This window comes from Leuciscus leuciscus (assembly GCF_965113295.1).
Source record: "Leuciscus leuciscus genome assembly, chromosome: 11".
Lineage (NCBI taxonomy): Eukaryota > Metazoa > Chordata > Actinopteri > Cypriniformes > Leuciscidae > Leuciscus > Leuciscus leuciscus.
Genome location: NC_138735.1, coordinates 3,228,026 through 3,243,929, shown reverse-complemented (window position 1 = coordinate 3,243,929; position 15,904 = coordinate 3,228,026). Strand labels below are relative to the sequence as shown.

The following is a 15,904-nucleotide window of genomic DNA, read 5'->3' as shown; positions in this document are numbered from 1 at the left end:
AGAGTTATAAACTCAGTTGATATTTGACTGGTTTTGTCCATCCTTCTGTTAGACTGTCTCACAAATGAATTAGGTTGAATAGCTGTCAGCTGTTAACTTTAACTACACAATTAGATAATACTAGTTTAGCTTAACCAATTACCAAGCAATGTTTAATTTTATTCAGTCAGTTTGTTTAGTAAAAAACACAAGCAAAACATGGTCAGGTCAAAGTGTCTGAATCATTTTTGGTCTCATTTTTTATTTTTTATTTTTTACTGGTAGTCACTGTATGAAGAATTGTTGGGTATTATGTCACAGTTTACTTTTATTTTGCTATCCTCACTTACATAAATTAGCTATAGTTTCCTGCACCCACTAGTAAAAAAATTATATCTGGTGTCTAAATATTTTTTGGTTTGACTGTATATATACATGTGTTTTTGTGGTTAGAAAGTGGTACAGGTGGGAAGGACTTTATGGATGCAGCATCCTGTTTTTAAATGAGAAGTGACAAATGGTCTTCTGGCATCTCAATCCACCTTTTGTCCACACGGCTGCATCACATGGCTCCCATTACAGCATGCAATCCATCCCTTAACACTCCTGTGTGGGGCAACAGGTGTCACTTTTAACCCCTTAACACCCCCGAGGAAATCTGGGGGAAGTTTAGTCTCTGATGTTTTGGATCCAAACCACCCTTCCCCCTTTAGAGAGTTCCTTCCCCATTTAAAAAAACTCACCAATCAGAGTGTTGCTCTTTTGGCATATTTAAATAGTCTGCATTCGGCTAATTTTGTCTGGAGGGCAATAGCTATAAAATCTCATAGACTTGCTTTAAAGGCTGTTAGTCATATCTAGAGACCAGAATAGAAATCTGAGGGTGGGATCTTTTAGCCGGTTCACCTGGAGAGGCTGTAGCCTAGTTCTCAGGCCTCTTTCACTCCTTTTGAGGAAAAGTAAAGAAGCTTACAGTGAGTTGTGTAATTTACTGGATTAACTGAGCATAAAGAGACGCGCCAAAGTACAGCACAAACAGGCTCAGACAAAACCCCCCCCAAAAAAAGTGGCTAACAGGTGTTAGTTCAGGTGCACCTTATGAATTGAAATCAAGGGAAATGAATTGCATCCACTTTTTGAATCAAAGTCAAACTGTGATAATCTTTGGACGTCTACGCTTTGAAGATTTTTTTTTTTTTTTTACTCTACCGTCTCTTCTAGTCACTAAGTCTGCGTTAATTTGATCAAAATATAGTAAAAACTGTAATATTGTGAAATACTGTGTGTATATATATATATTTATATATTTATATTTATATATTTATATTTATATATAATGTATGTGTGTGTAAAGTGTAATTTATTCCTGATCAAAGCTGAATTTTCAGCATCATTACTCCAGTCTTCAGTGTCACATGATCCTTCAGAAATCATTCTAACATGATGATTTGATGCTCAAGAAACATGATTATTATCAATGTTGAAAAAAGTTGTGCTGCTTCATATTTTTGTGGAAAACGCAATGCATGTTTTTTCAGGATTCTTTGATTAATAGAAAGTTAAAAAGAACAGTATTATTTATTCTAAATATAAATCTTATAATCTATGTGTCACTTGTGATCCATTTAATGTGTCCTTGATGAAATTGTTTACATTCCTTTCAAAGTTCCAGACTTTTGATCGGCAGTGTAATAAGTGTAAATATTGTGCAATAACACATTTTATGACCTATGAACTTTAAGCAGACCAGTATGCATGAATTGTATCGATTTAAATGAATGAGACTTCCTTGTATGACGAAACTATTACTCCCAATTAAGGTAAAAAAAGCAAACATTGTCTGTGAATGACACTTCCCCTCATAACATGCTGAATGGTAAACACGGTCGTCTCTCGCTGGTCCTGAACTGAAGCCAAGAGAGTCATAGAAGGAAAACTAGCTCTACGCCAACGTGCCATCAGAGGAAAAGGAAGTGCTCGTTTCTTCCTAGAGATGTTTTTGAAGATTCCAGTCTAGTTGAACCGCTTTGTGTGTTTGTAGATCACATGGGCGTCTATTTAGAGCTGAATTAGTGATGACTCATGCGCCTTCCCTGTTTTTATATATATTATGAGATATCTACGCACTTATTTTATGACATCATTTCATAAGTATATAGGGCATTCTGTCATGTGACTGCATCAGATCTGTTAGTACAGGAACTGGGCTCGCTGAATGGGACGGTGCAGTTATGTGCAAGGGTTAGTTCACCCAAAAATGAAAATTCTGTCAGTAATTACTCACCCTCATGTTTTTCCAACTATAACTAACGGAGGCTCACTATTGGTCGACGCTGGTCATGTGTGTGATGCGTGTGATGCTGGCCAATAGTGAGCCTCCGTTCTGACATACAACCCAGAAGCGCTGCGCTGTTACACTACGTGAACTCACTCAGAGAAACACAGAAGAACATGAAGAGTCGAATAAAGTCGTTATTTTTGTTTGTTTTTGCGCACATAAAGTATTCTCGTCGCTTGATAAACTTAAGGTTGAGCCACTGTAGTCACATGGACTATTTTAATGATGTCTTTACTAACTTTTCTGGGATGGCAGATATCAATTACCTAGAAGCCTATGGAGGAGTGAGACAGCTCTCAGATTTCATCAAAAATATCTTAATTTGTGTTCCGAAGATGAACGAAAGTCTTACGGGGTTGGAACAACATGAGGGCTCTCTAATTATCATTTTTGGGTGAACTAACCCTGTCAGATAATGATCTGTCGTACGGTCGACGACTGCAGAAGGAAAGGGAGCATGTGTGGTGTCAGTTTACAGATTTCCACGGAAGGTGAAAGAAGAAGCAGTTCTCACTCCTTCAAGATGCTTTTCATGAAATACACAAACTCCCACATCAAAAATACACATGATCTTCTGATTCACGATTGTGGTCCATATTCAAAAGGCTCGAGCACTTAAAAGTGTAACTGTGTTCTGGTGGTGTATTTGTAAAAGTACAGTGTCTGCTCGGCGGTTGTGCTGCAGGGACTGATGTAGCTCCTGGGGCTGAGCAAGTGTTTATTTAACAGAGTGAATTTAGCTCAGTATCTCACACATACAACATGTTCTGACAAGACATTCAAGGTCAGAAGACAAGGCCTCACTCCCTGCCTCCTGCATATGGGTTTTTACCCACGCTCTTTTAACGATGGCATTTCGGGTTTATGCGAAAAGACTGGATTTTATTGTTTATCATTGAAGGATAAGATTTATTCGTTTTTCTAATATATGTTTTGTGGCTTTTAGCTTTGAGGTTAATCTACTCTACACTCTTAAAAATAAAGCTCTTTATTGGCATTGATGGTTCAGTGAAAAACCTTTATTGCAGAAAAATTTTCTTTATAGTGGAAAAAGTTTCTTAGATCATTAAAATGTTCTTCGCACTAAACTAAAAAAAAATTATTCTTTTAAGAACTGATCGCTTACGATTAGAACGGTTCTTTGAGGAACCAAAAATGGTTTTAATGGCATCACTGCAACAAAACAAAACATTTTGGAACATTTATTTTTAAGAGTTTACAGTTCAAAAGTTTTTTTTTTTTTTATAAAGAAATGAAAAATTTTATACAGCAAAGCCACATTAAAGTAATCAAAAGTGACAGTAAATACATAAAAAGACTTCTTTTGAACTATTCATCAAAGAATACTGCAAAATATATCATGGTTTCCACAAAAATATGAAGCAGCACAAGAATTATTTTTTTGAAGGATCATGTGACACTGAAGACTGGAGTAAATTCAGCTTTGCCAACACAGGAATATATTAAGTTTTAAAATATTTTATATTATTTAAATTGTAATGTTTCACAATATTACTGTTTTTGATCAAATAAATGCAGCCTTGGTGAGCAGAAGTTATTTCAAAAACATCAAAAAAATCTTACTATCCCCAAATTTTTGAGTGTTACTGTATGTAATCGTGTTCTCAGAAAACGTTGACAAACCTTTAGCAGAGACACTCTTGAAATATTTGTCAACAGACTCTGGTGTGCATCCGAGTCCTGAAAACAGCTTTCGTGCCAGCCAGACATCAGATTTGCGTCCGCACCAAATCTCTGCTGTGAAATTGCCTTAAAACACCGTTTGTCATATAATATATCACAATGCTGCATGTATACAATGGAGATCTATAACTTAAGACATTTTGCCTTGTATATATTTGTTTCAGGAAGCCAAAGATGACAGCGGGTTACTTGTCTGTCCGCTGTGTGATAAAGGCTTTCAGACCCAGCACCAGCTCACCATGCACATCCGCCAGGTAACATGCACACCTGATTCATTTGTTCAATATACTGTTGCATACCTGTTGATTTCTTAAAGTCTGTATGCAAGTCAGCAAAGATGGAATAAAGACAAGTACCATTTGTCCAAGTATTTTCAGAATATGCTTCGTTAGACAACCTGGGAGAGTTAGACGAGACAGTATATTGAAGAACTTGGCCTATAGTGTTAGTTAGCTGACCCAAATTTCCCTTTTCCAGCACAACACGGATAGTGGGAATGCGGACCACTCTTGCAGTATCTGCGGGAAGTCTCTGAGCTCGGCTAGCTCTCTGGATCGTCACATGCTAGTGCACAGTGGAGAGAGACCCTACAAATGTAGTGTGTGTCATCAGACTTTCACTACCAATGGCAACATGCACAGGTGAGTCTTGGTTTTCAAACTAAATTATTTGCATTTTGCTGTCAGGAGCCCAAGATGTGTCCCTAAGGCTGAAGATTTTGAATGGCACGCCAGAATTGTTCTTGTTTTAACAGGAGATTGCATTGCTCAAAGACGACATGAAACTGCACACATTTAACCTCCATAATGTAATGAATTTCTGAGGAATATTGAAGATTCAGTGGGAAATAATGTAGGATTGGGACTTTACATCGGGAAGTAATTCGATTTCGATAGGGTGTGAAGATTTGTTGGCTGTAGTACTATTGGTTAATTTATTTTCTTCGTGTTATGGTTATGTCAGTAAATTCTTTTGAGAGTTGATTATTTTATTTTTTAAACATAACTTTTTTAATGCTTTTTAAAAATGTTATTCATACTGATGAATTGTGCATTTATTTAGAAAGTTAATTTTGATTTCATACTGACTTTCAGCTAATAGTGTAATTATCCATTTATTATTTTGACAGGTTTTAGTTTATAATTTCATATACACAGTCACACACCTTTGTGAACGGTTGATTATTCAGATTCAGTGTCTTAAATGCATTTGTAGATAGCGATGAGTTAAGATGTGTCATTGTATATGTGTGTGATTTAAGAGAAGGGAGATGTGCAGGAGTAGCACGGCCATCCGCCCTAATGTGTCGTCATACCTTCTGCTTAAATACTCAACAATGAGCTGTAATCCCAAGCTTAGCATTAACTTTGTGTCTTAGTGGATTTAATTTGTTTGTGAGCAAGCAAAATAAGTCATATGCAGTTATTTTATTCCTTAATTGCTTTCATGCTGATGCAAATTTAAAACAAGGAGACCCAAGTGGTAACTAGATATTTACATGAAGATATGTGAGTTGTGGACACACAGCACCATGAGATAGGGTGTTCTGGGTGGTTACCAGGGTGTTGCTAGGATGTTCTAGGGTTGCTAATGTGTTCCATGAGATTGCTAGTGTATTGCTATGCAGCATCTAGTGTGTTCTAGGATTGCTAAGGTGTTTTAAGTGGTTGCTAGTGCATTGCTATGCATCTGCAAGAGTGTTTTGGTATGTTCAAGCATGGTAAGATGCAATGAAACAAGTGAAGTATTTATGAGCGAGTCATTGAATCATTAATTTAAACTAGGGCTGCATTAATCAAAATGAAACGGCACTGGATTTAGTAAAGGCTGCGTTTTTTATATATTTTTTTTATGCACAGCTTGTCAGTGAAGCACAGCTCTGTGATCAGTAATAAATTAGTCTCCATCTGAAAGCCAGAAGGCGCTCTTGAGCAGAAACCCTGCAGAAGTATGATAACGCACGTCATTCCAGGAAATCCCTTTCTGAATAAACAGAAGTTTGAAACGCTTTTAATGATTAAACACTAATAAAAAACACACAATATATGGTTTATCTGAGTTCTTTAAGCCTTCTTGGGTATTTTCATGATAATAAAGTATATTTATACTTCAATGCTAATCGACATAGCCTTTATCACTGTATACTATAGCATACTATGAAATATGTTGTGTGCCAACTGATGCTCAACTGTCGTTATGAAGTGAGTTTGGAGTAAAAACATGTTATTAAATGTTGTCTTTTGTTGGACAAAGAGGTTCATAAATGCTTCTCATGTTTGGAAAGATGTTGCTTTTTCAATTGCACGTTATAAGCGACTCAAATTCGCAGTGCTTTCAGATGAAAGCAGCATTTGCTACTGATTACAGAGCCGTGCTTCACTAACAAGCTGCGCATAATAAATAATCGCAACCTTTGCGATTTCATAATCGCAACCAGCCAAATCGGTTTAATCGCGATTTCATGTTAATTCGTTTAATCGTGCAGCTCTATTTCTAACCTTTTTTTTTTTTTTTTTTTTAATTCAGATTCATAACATTTTTAAATAGACTGCAGCAATTAACATTTGTCAGAACCTCTAGTAAATTACTTTTTTTAAGTTGCCTGTTCAGAATCATAGGAGGATCATGATGTGTTTGAAACAAAAAAAAATCTTGATTCTCAGTTTATATAGAATCGTGCCGCTTTAATGTGATCGTATACTGTAACGCTAGGCATGCTGTGTTAATTACATTTAATTGTCTGTACACGTTAAATAGAAAATATTAAACACGGAAATTACCTACCTAAATTATTTTTGACAGCCCTAATGATTTGAGAAGTTGAATTTCTCAAGTATATATGCTGTGTTTTTTTTTTTAGAGAAGTGAAAGCTTGTTGGTTGATTACATCCTTTAGGCCTCACCCTGCCTTTGCCTGGCACTGCGTTGAAGAGTTGCCCAGAGGATGAGTGTGCCACAAAGATAAATGAAAAGGCGTTGGTTTGTTTGTGTATGTTGGTGGTCATATACTTGTGCTACTGCGGGAGTTTGTCAGCTATGTAGCCTTGCTCTTGTTTAAGGAGAGAGAGAGAGTTGCAGGAAGCGAAGCGTGACTTTAAAACACCTCCCCCACCCGTCGCTTCCCCAGTTTTGGTCATGGTATCTTCTCCCAGCAGGCCTTGCTGATGGAGGAGGTAAACATGAACTTCCTCCCAAGGTTGTGGAGGTTGATGGTGAAGTGCATATGGGGAATCTGTGTGTGTATTTGTGTGGACAGCTCTTAGTAAGTTGTTAAAGGCCTGCAGGGTAGGATGTTCTTGAATAGACTCTGTAAATTGCTGTTATCTGGTAGTAAGCAGAAGTAAAGTGAAATTGTTGGGCTGAATTGGGTGTACTACACCACCTTTGATATGCATGGAATGTGCTGTGACGGATGTGAAGGGAATCTGGATTTACTACATCAGCTGTTACTGTCCTAATAACATTTCCTCCTCTTTCTCATCATCTTGTGTTCTTCGTAATCTCTTTTAATTTTGATGAGTATAAAGAAAATGTAAACACTGTTTGCCTATGCAAAAAATTATAATTGCGGCCATGCTGCTAGTGTGTAGTTGCTAGGGTGTTCTGGGTGGTTACTTACTAATTGGAATTATAATTTTTTTGCCCATTGTTGTAATCTTCCCATCACTTACGTCATTAGCACAAACAGTGCTGGACAAGGTACATGCCAAAGTTTAATTGTGATATGTTAGAATATTTGGCTACATTCACTTCTCTGATAGGTTTCCCCCCATTTTTTTCTCTCTTCATTGTATTCATGAACACCTGAAAAATATTTGAGTAGTGTGAGAAAGTGTTTTTTTCATTGCTTAAATAAGTTAACTGATAGTTATGAGGCCTCATGTATGACCGAGGAAGTTGTCCATGTAGTTGGCAAGGAATCAGCCATCTTGTGCCAAAGCATCACATGGTTGGGAGGGGGTGGGAGGGCTGGGAGGAGAAGGAGGGAGTCACTGTTGCCATGGAGAAAGGTCACAACTTCACAGAAGAGAGTCTAAGCGTGTTCTGATTGGCTGCTTTTATTTGCTTTAACTCCTTCAGTCTTAGCGACTCCACTGAACAGCCATAGGTTTAAAGGGGTGCCCTTGCTTTGACATTGCTTGGAAAAGAGGTAACTTTCTGACACCACAGTGCCCTCTGTCTGTGCTCTGCGGGAACACCGTGGAATGCTTGGATTGGATGGAATGAACCTGTTTATGCATCAACAAGTTTTATGATCCTTTACAGATTAGCCAGCTTGCTCATGAAATGTCCATATTGACATCCTTCATTCAAGGCCAGGAAACTTCAGTCTAGTGCAATTTGAAAATACTGTTACCTCCACATTACTCATTACAATTTAATTGAAACTGTTCTGCATGACTCAGATTTAGTCATATACTTATTATAAACTAGCCATATTGAACTAATTAGTATTTTTCAGTGGATAAGTTGTCATCCTGTGTATGAGGTTACAGTGGTGGTGATTTCCATCCAATCACAGTTTGCTGACTTGGCATTGTTGATTTTCTGTGATTGGTCAAAGGCAAGGTCAGAGTCCAGAGCAGAGAGATATAACAGCCTTTCAGATCCTCACACGAGTGTCCAACATGCTGCTTGCTATTAATAAACCACTGACTGCAGAGTGAAAACTGAGACCTGCAAGACCATGGGATGTCTGACCTTTTTTACACTTGCACATGCATGTACATTTCCAAAGTACTTTCATAAGATAAACTTTTATAGGTACACAGATATAAACGTTGGATGGAGCAGACATCCAGCAGACATGTTTCATTGACATGTAATCTTTGATTGTACAATAAATATAAATCTTTTTGTCTCTGTGTGAGTTCAATGAAAGACTAAATGAATAGTGTATGTGATATTTTAGCCAACAGTGGGCTTGAAGCTGTTACTTAAGTCAGGCATCCTGATTTCTTTGGGCCTCCACTTCCTTTGTATCCTCACTGGTTTCCTCAGGATCTCTCTGGAAAATGGAGGATCAACTCCTGCCCTCTCCATGCAACATTACCGTTCTCTTCCGCTGATCTCAACCCGCCATCTTGGACTCCACATATGCACATATAGAGTCTGCGAGATAATTGCAGGAGTTTCCAGGCCATTAGCATCATCCCATTACAGTCATTTCTGTTGGCTCCCATTGGGATGAACAGGGGTTCCTCTACCCTAAATTTCAAAAATATTATTCATTAATTACTCATCCATCAAACTAGTGGGAGGCAGCTGGAAATGTCCTCAAGATGCAACTACTTCCCAAGCATTTGTTCCACAAATGCCCAAGCATTTTTCAGAGATCAGAATAATTTGTGATGATCGCTAAACAATCTGTGATAGCTGATTTGTTAACACACAACACGCTGTTTTAAAGGACTCTTTTACCTGTTTTCAGACACATGAAGATCCACGAGAAGGACTCTGCCAGCTCAATCCCCAACAGTCCGACTCTATCTCCACCTAAGAGACGACGTCCCTCTGCAGCCAAGCGCAAACTAAACCCAGATGAAGACCGAGAGAAGACAGAGGAGCCATCCAGCAAAAAGGTAAGTGTGGATCCACCATCTTACCCAGTGCTATCTGCACCCCAGGACGGTGCTCCCAAATTAAGCTACAAATAGCTGACAGTGACCTGTGTGCTGCAGGTCCTGGAGGATAGTGGGGCAGATGAGCAGAGTTTGAACAAAGGACAGGAGGAAGTCTTGACCTGTCCTATCTGCTTCAAGAACCTCACATGCAGAAATGACTTTGACACCCACATGGAGACCCATCCTGACACTACACTGAGGTACAAACACATGCATCAGTATAGTAAATGTATTGTTGTGAAGAGGCATGAATTTATTTCATGCTTGATAACAAAGGAATGTTTAGAGTTTGACAATGGAACAGTTTTGGCCCTTCCTACACTCGGTTTTCTGTTCAGTATATTATAGCTGTCCATTAAGCTCAGACAGGAATGTTGTCCCTTTTGTTTGAGGTGAGAGTTGTATTGCAGGGAGACGCCAATAGCTGGGGCTTTAGGCTGGATCCATGCAGTTGCTGGGAGATATGGTGGCATGCTTTGTGCTGGTACAGTCATAATTTAACACATCCGAATACAGAGGGGGCAACTCCTCTTGCTGATCAACTATATAAGCAAGGGATTTTGTTTAATTGGGATTTGCCTTTTATATTGTGCTACGTTAAAAAAAAACATTTCGGTTTGGTTCAGATAGAAATCTTTCATCTTGTTTAACAGGTTTGGCCTTCTGAGTGTCAGAGTTTGGATTTTAAGCTATATTTGTTTTGCTTATTGAAATGTTATGCTGAAATGTAATTGGCTGAGAATGATCATACCTACATGAGTGTAATCCTGTCGACGTGTCCCCCTCCCACTCGTGAGAGGCCTAAGAGGTTTCTTCCCTCCCATCCCAACCACCCCCCCGCCCCGCATGTGGCCCCCAGGCTTAAGGCAAGGAAGTGGCATGTAAAGGAAAGAAGGGAAAATGGAGGGGGGAGGGACCACAGAGGTTGTGTGGCTGGGGGGGGGATTTAATGAGACACAGGAGGAGACTTCAGCAAGATGAATTCTGCAGGACATCTCTGTAGTAGTGTGTGTGTGCATGCATGTGTGTGAGGTGGTATCTGTATCCTTGGAGACATCAGTCTGTAGACTATCCCTCTAAAATCACCCAACCGATGGCTAGCTCCTCTAGTTAATGGATAGCTGTATGGGATTGCTCTGGGTAAAGGAAGTTGGCAGGGCCTGTCTGAGTTTCAGAGCAGAGTTATTGTTGTATGGAAGTGCTGCAAATTTAGCACTAATCCGGTGTAATCACAAGAGCTAAGAGTGCTAGTTAAGAGGATCTAGACTGCTGTGAATTGGGTTCCACTCTGAAGAGTCCTAAAAGCAGCTAAATAACCACACTTACACATACAAACAGACACAAGAATGCTTTTCAAGATACAGACATGTTATCTGTCTCACCCAAACAGCCCTTCCAAGTAAGGCAGACACTCCCATACATGCATGCTATAATAAAATGAATAGAACCAACTCTGAAATCTGATTGGATGAGCCACGTTTGAAGCCATTGCAAAATAGCCAATAGAAACAACAGCATCCTGGACAGGGAATGGTTTAGTGTAATTATATGCAACAGTGCTTGAACTCTTTGTAACAGGACTGCTACATTTTGCTTCTCCATTTTGATTTACATGATTTTCTCATGCATCTCTGATCAAATGTATTAAAGCATTCACAAGCAGTAATCTTTAACTTGTTAGCACTTTAGCTCATTGTGCTTGTCAGGTGGATGCGCTGCTATGCTCTGCCTTGCATTGCATCGTGTATGTCTGCTGAGATAAAAGCTGCTTATAGTTACTACGGACACGTCATCACCATGATCAGGGACAGGACATGTGACAAGACCAGTGCACAGACATTAACCAGCTGTCTTTTGCAGCACCCAATAAACACTGAACGAGAGCCATTGTATACTAGGGTGTGATTACTATTGACTTTCAAATTCACCTAGGAAATCCTAGATATATTTTGGATGTCTAGGATGCATTTCCACAGCACACTGTAGATTGGGCACTGTATTTCTTGAATAATTTGGGCAATGATAAATAATAACAATAATAATAGTAATAATGTCAATGTGTTATTGAGAATGTATTTATGCATATGCAACATGCAGATTAACTACAAATAGATACAAACAATGTGTGTGGTGCATCTTTGAAATCAACACCTTACATTCTTATTCCTAGATGTGATTTATGCTGCATTTCATTCCGGACACACCGAAGTTTGCTCCGCCACAATGCAGCTACCCATAAGCAGCTACCCACAGACCCCAATGGACGACCCTTTATTCAGAATAACCCATCCATCCCTCTTGGCTTTAATGATCTGGCTTTCATTGACTTTTCATGCCAGAAGTTCCCTTGTATTGCCCAGGTAAAAGCCATTGTCAACTTTTCTGTGGTTAATCTGCACAGTTTGTAAAAGTTCTTTGTCTCGACTGTAATGTGCGAGTTTTGTTAAGTTTCATTTTTATTTTGACCCACAGATTTGGTGTGAAACAAACCTCCGCCGATGTACTGGCAAATTCCATCGTTTTGTATGTGACACCTGTGATAAGGCATTCCCTCTTAGCTCAGCTCTGGACTTGCACAGAGCTTCACATGAGACTTCAAGTGGCACCCATGAGACCACTTCACCATTAATTATGAAAGATGAGCCTCCCACTCCTGAGAAAAGTAGCTTCATGGACTCCCTGGGCTTGCAGCACATCTCTCAGATCAAGCCTGCCCCCTCAGAAGAGGATATCCAGCAGGCCAAGCTAGATAGCATCCGGGTTATCCATGTAGATCCGAATCAGTCCACCGTACCTCAAGAGGCTGGCCTTGTTGGTGGGGTTAACCTGTCTCTTGTCGACCCAGCGACTCTTCACGGACTGTCCCATCAAGAAGCTCTCAAACTGCTGTCCCTTCAGCCTTTCCAGACAGGTTTTCTGGTGCAGCCAGATGGTGGTATGGTGGTGAAGCCTGTTTGTGGTGAATCCGGCATGGAACTCGCTGATATACAGCAAATACTCAAAGTAGCTTCAGCTGCTCCTAACCAAATCTCGCTCCCACCCTTATCTAAGGCACCCTGTAGTGCTGTGCAGTCGGGCTACAAGCAGATGCCTCCTCTCAAGCCAAAGCCCTTGGTGGCTCCCAGAACCAGTATGGTGGCTTCAACTCCACCACCCCTATTAAACACCCAGCAAGCTTCACTGGGCTGCATCAGCCCTAGCCTCCCACCCCCTGCCAGCCATCCTCTCAAGACAGCAAGGGATCTCTCCTCATCTTCCTCTCCCTCTTCTGCCAACAACCAGGCTTCTGCAGAGAGGATACAAATGGAGGCAGACTGCATGGGAGATGCCCATACCCCAATGGACATGGATGAAAGACATATCAAGCAGGAGAATGGCAAGTTAGATGAGACCACTGTAAAGAAGGGAGGAACTCAAAAAGGCTCATACCCCTGCCGATTTTGTGACCAGGTCTTTGCTTTCTCTGGTGTCCTGCAGGCACACATGCGATATCATTTGGGCATCTTACCCCACCAATGCAATATCTGCGACTATGTTGCTCCTGACAAGGCTACATTGATCCGTCATTTGAGAACACACAGTGGCGAGCGGCCCTATGTCTGTCGCCTCTGTCATTACCCATTTACTGTCAAGGCTAACTGTGAGCGCCATCTTCGCAAAAAGCACATGAAAAACAATCGCAGGGAGATTGAGAAAAACATCAAGTATGTTACCTCGTCCACGTCCACAGCAGATGTACTGGAGCAGGCTGGGACTAGTGAAACTACATGCCGCTTCTGTGGGGAGGACCTAAAGACCTTCCGGGCCCTGCAGATTCACTTGCGAACACATAATGGCTGCCAGCGAAAGCCATTTGAGTGCAAGCGTTGTGGAGCAGCCTTCCTTGCCAAGCGTAACTGTATCCATCACCTTCTCAAACAACATCCAGAGGTCCAAGAGCAGGATATTGAAGAGCACATAATCACTCTTCTAGCTGCCTCAACCCAAAATAGCCCAAACCCATCTCCTCACAATGGGGTTTCTCCTAGCACTGTGGTGCAGCCTATCAAGGTTGAAGACCTCAACTTCTACGGCATGGATATGGATCAACCTCTGGACTTCTCTAACAAAAGTCGTGGGGGCAGCAGTGTTGGGAGTGTGAGTGGATCACCCGGGATCAAAATTGAGCCTGTCTCCTATGACTCTTCCATGGAACCCATTGACCTCTCTATTCCTAAGAATCCTCTGAAAAAGCTTAAACAAGACATTGAGGCTGTATTGCCAAGAGAGATTAAGAAAGAACATACAACAATTAGCATCCTTGCACAGGCTCTTCAGACTGATAAGTCCATTGATGAGAAGCCCCAACCGCTTGGATGCTACCAGGTCCCCGTAGCCTTGACCTCCCTTACTGGTAGCACTAATTCTGCAGGAAGACCTTTGCGTCTAAAGCCTCTGCTTCCTAAACCTTCCTCTGCTGCTGTGAAGGAGCTTCCACCACTGGCATCCATTGCTCAGATAATTTCATCTGTTTCTGGTGCCCCTGACCTTCTAAAACGGGACAACACTAATAGCCTTCAGGCTGATTCTGATACACATGGCAAGCAAGAGTCAACAGATACCTTGATAGAGGAGCTCTCCGTAGAGGTCTCCAAGAAGAGATCCAGGAAAAGGGCTTCCAGAAGCATAACGAAAGAGAAAACTGTGATAAATGCCACAGACCCGAGTATTGATTTGGAGTCTAGTGGGGAGTTTGCAAGTGTTGAGAGGATGTTGGCGAACACTGATGCAAACAAGTTCAGTGCCTATCTTCAGACCAACACAATTGAGTTGGCAAGAAAAGAAAGGCAGCAGCCAGGTGCTAGTGACGAGAAAGAGGTGAAAGATGAGAAACGCTTGCCAGCCCGGCAGACTATTCAACCCCATCAGTCCAAAGGGAAGAAGAATGCATACTCAAATTCTGTGCAAAAGATGACTTGCCCTTTTTGTCCCAGAGTTTTCCCTTGGGCCAGTTCGCTTCAGCGCCACATGTTAACACACACAGGTGACTCTTATGTACATTTTTACAGACTCCAGCACTATGTTACCCCTCATAGTATGTGTGTAATTTATTTTCTTGCTTTTATTTTGAATTTCTTAAACAGGTCAGAAGCCATATCCTTGTCCCCAATGTGATGCCTTCTTCTCGACCAAGTCCAACTGTGAGCGACATCTTTTACGCAAACATGGCGTTTCCAACCGAGTGCTTAGGCGCAATGGTGGAATACCCAGGTCTAGAGACGCAGAGGAAGGCTCACAAGAGAGTGCAGGTATCAAAAATAATATACAAACTTTAAATTGCTTATAGACGGTGGTATCTTTTTAACTGTTGATTAACCATTGAGGTTAAAACTGCACTTTATTACCTGATGTGTAATGTGTCAATTTATATTTTAGAGAGCACGTCTGAGACGGAGCTTCCTGTGAGTGAGGCAATGGATCTCACAAGATCAGACCCTGAGAAGCCTGAAGCAATGGATGCTGAAAAACCCTCACCAGCTAAGCCGACAGAAGCAGCTGTTGTAGAGCCTATTCCTCACAAAGAGGAGGACGACCCAACAGCTCTCGAGTCATTGAAGCACAGTGACTCAGAAAAAGAGGATGGTGATTCCCATAGCAATAAGACCCCTGACTTGACGTTTGTCTCTAAGCCAAAGGACTTCAAGATCACTGAGAAAGATCAGCCACAGTCCTCCCCTGCAGCAGATGGTGACATGTCTGATAAAACACCTCAGGAGGAGTCCAAATTTACCTGCAAAAGTTGCAAGAAGAGTTTCCGCTACGCTGCCACCCTTACCAGACATGAGAAAGTTCATCAGCAGGATGAAGCATCAGACTCAACTAACGGACTTGCACAAAGCCTCACGAAATCGGCTGATCCAATTGTGCCTTGTGAAAATAAGAAAGAGGTTACAGACGAAGAGGTGGAGAGCTTAAAGAAGGGCACATCTGAGAACGAGGGAACGGGCAGTGTGGTGGAGAGTGGATCGGAGGAAGATAAGGAGGAGAGGAGTGATGAAGAGGGAGCTGCAACTGAACCAAAGAGTGCCGAGGGAGAAAGTGAAGAACTTGGCAGCAAGCCAGACAAGAGGAAAAAGGTGTGCAATATATGCAACAAACGTTTCTGGAGCCTTCAGGATCTCACCAGACACATGCGCTCTCACACAGGTAAAGACAAATCTGAAAACATACTTAGATTGGTAAATCATTGATAAGAACTGAAAGCTCTTGTTTGATAACT

General features: G+C 40.9%; 1 protein-coding gene across 3 annotated transcripts in view; it reads left to right on the top strand.

Annotated features, from left to right (window-relative positions):
* rreb1a (ras responsive element binding protein 1a) overlaps nucleotides 1–15,904 on the top strand; it is a 52,539-nt gene that overhangs the window by 33,363 nt on the left and 3,272 nt on the right. For all 3 annotated transcript variants that reach the window (XM_082184298.1, XM_082184299.1, XM_082184300.1), the window contains 8 exons: nucleotides 4,186–4,275; nucleotides 4,499–4,662; nucleotides 9,453–9,603; nucleotides 9,703–9,845; nucleotides 11,816–12,005; nucleotides 12,118–14,668; nucleotides 14,769–14,933; nucleotides 15,061–15,831. In XM_082184298.1, coding sequence (XP_082040424.1) covers nucleotides 4,186–4,275; nucleotides 4,499–4,662; nucleotides 9,453–9,603; nucleotides 9,703–9,845; nucleotides 11,816–12,005; nucleotides 12,118–14,668; nucleotides 14,769–14,933; nucleotides 15,061–15,831 — 4,225 coding nt within the window. The remainder of the gene's footprint in view (nucleotides 1–4,185; nucleotides 4,276–4,498; nucleotides 4,663–9,452; nucleotides 9,604–9,702; nucleotides 9,846–11,815; nucleotides 12,006–12,117; nucleotides 14,669–14,768; nucleotides 14,934–15,060; nucleotides 15,832–15,904) is intronic.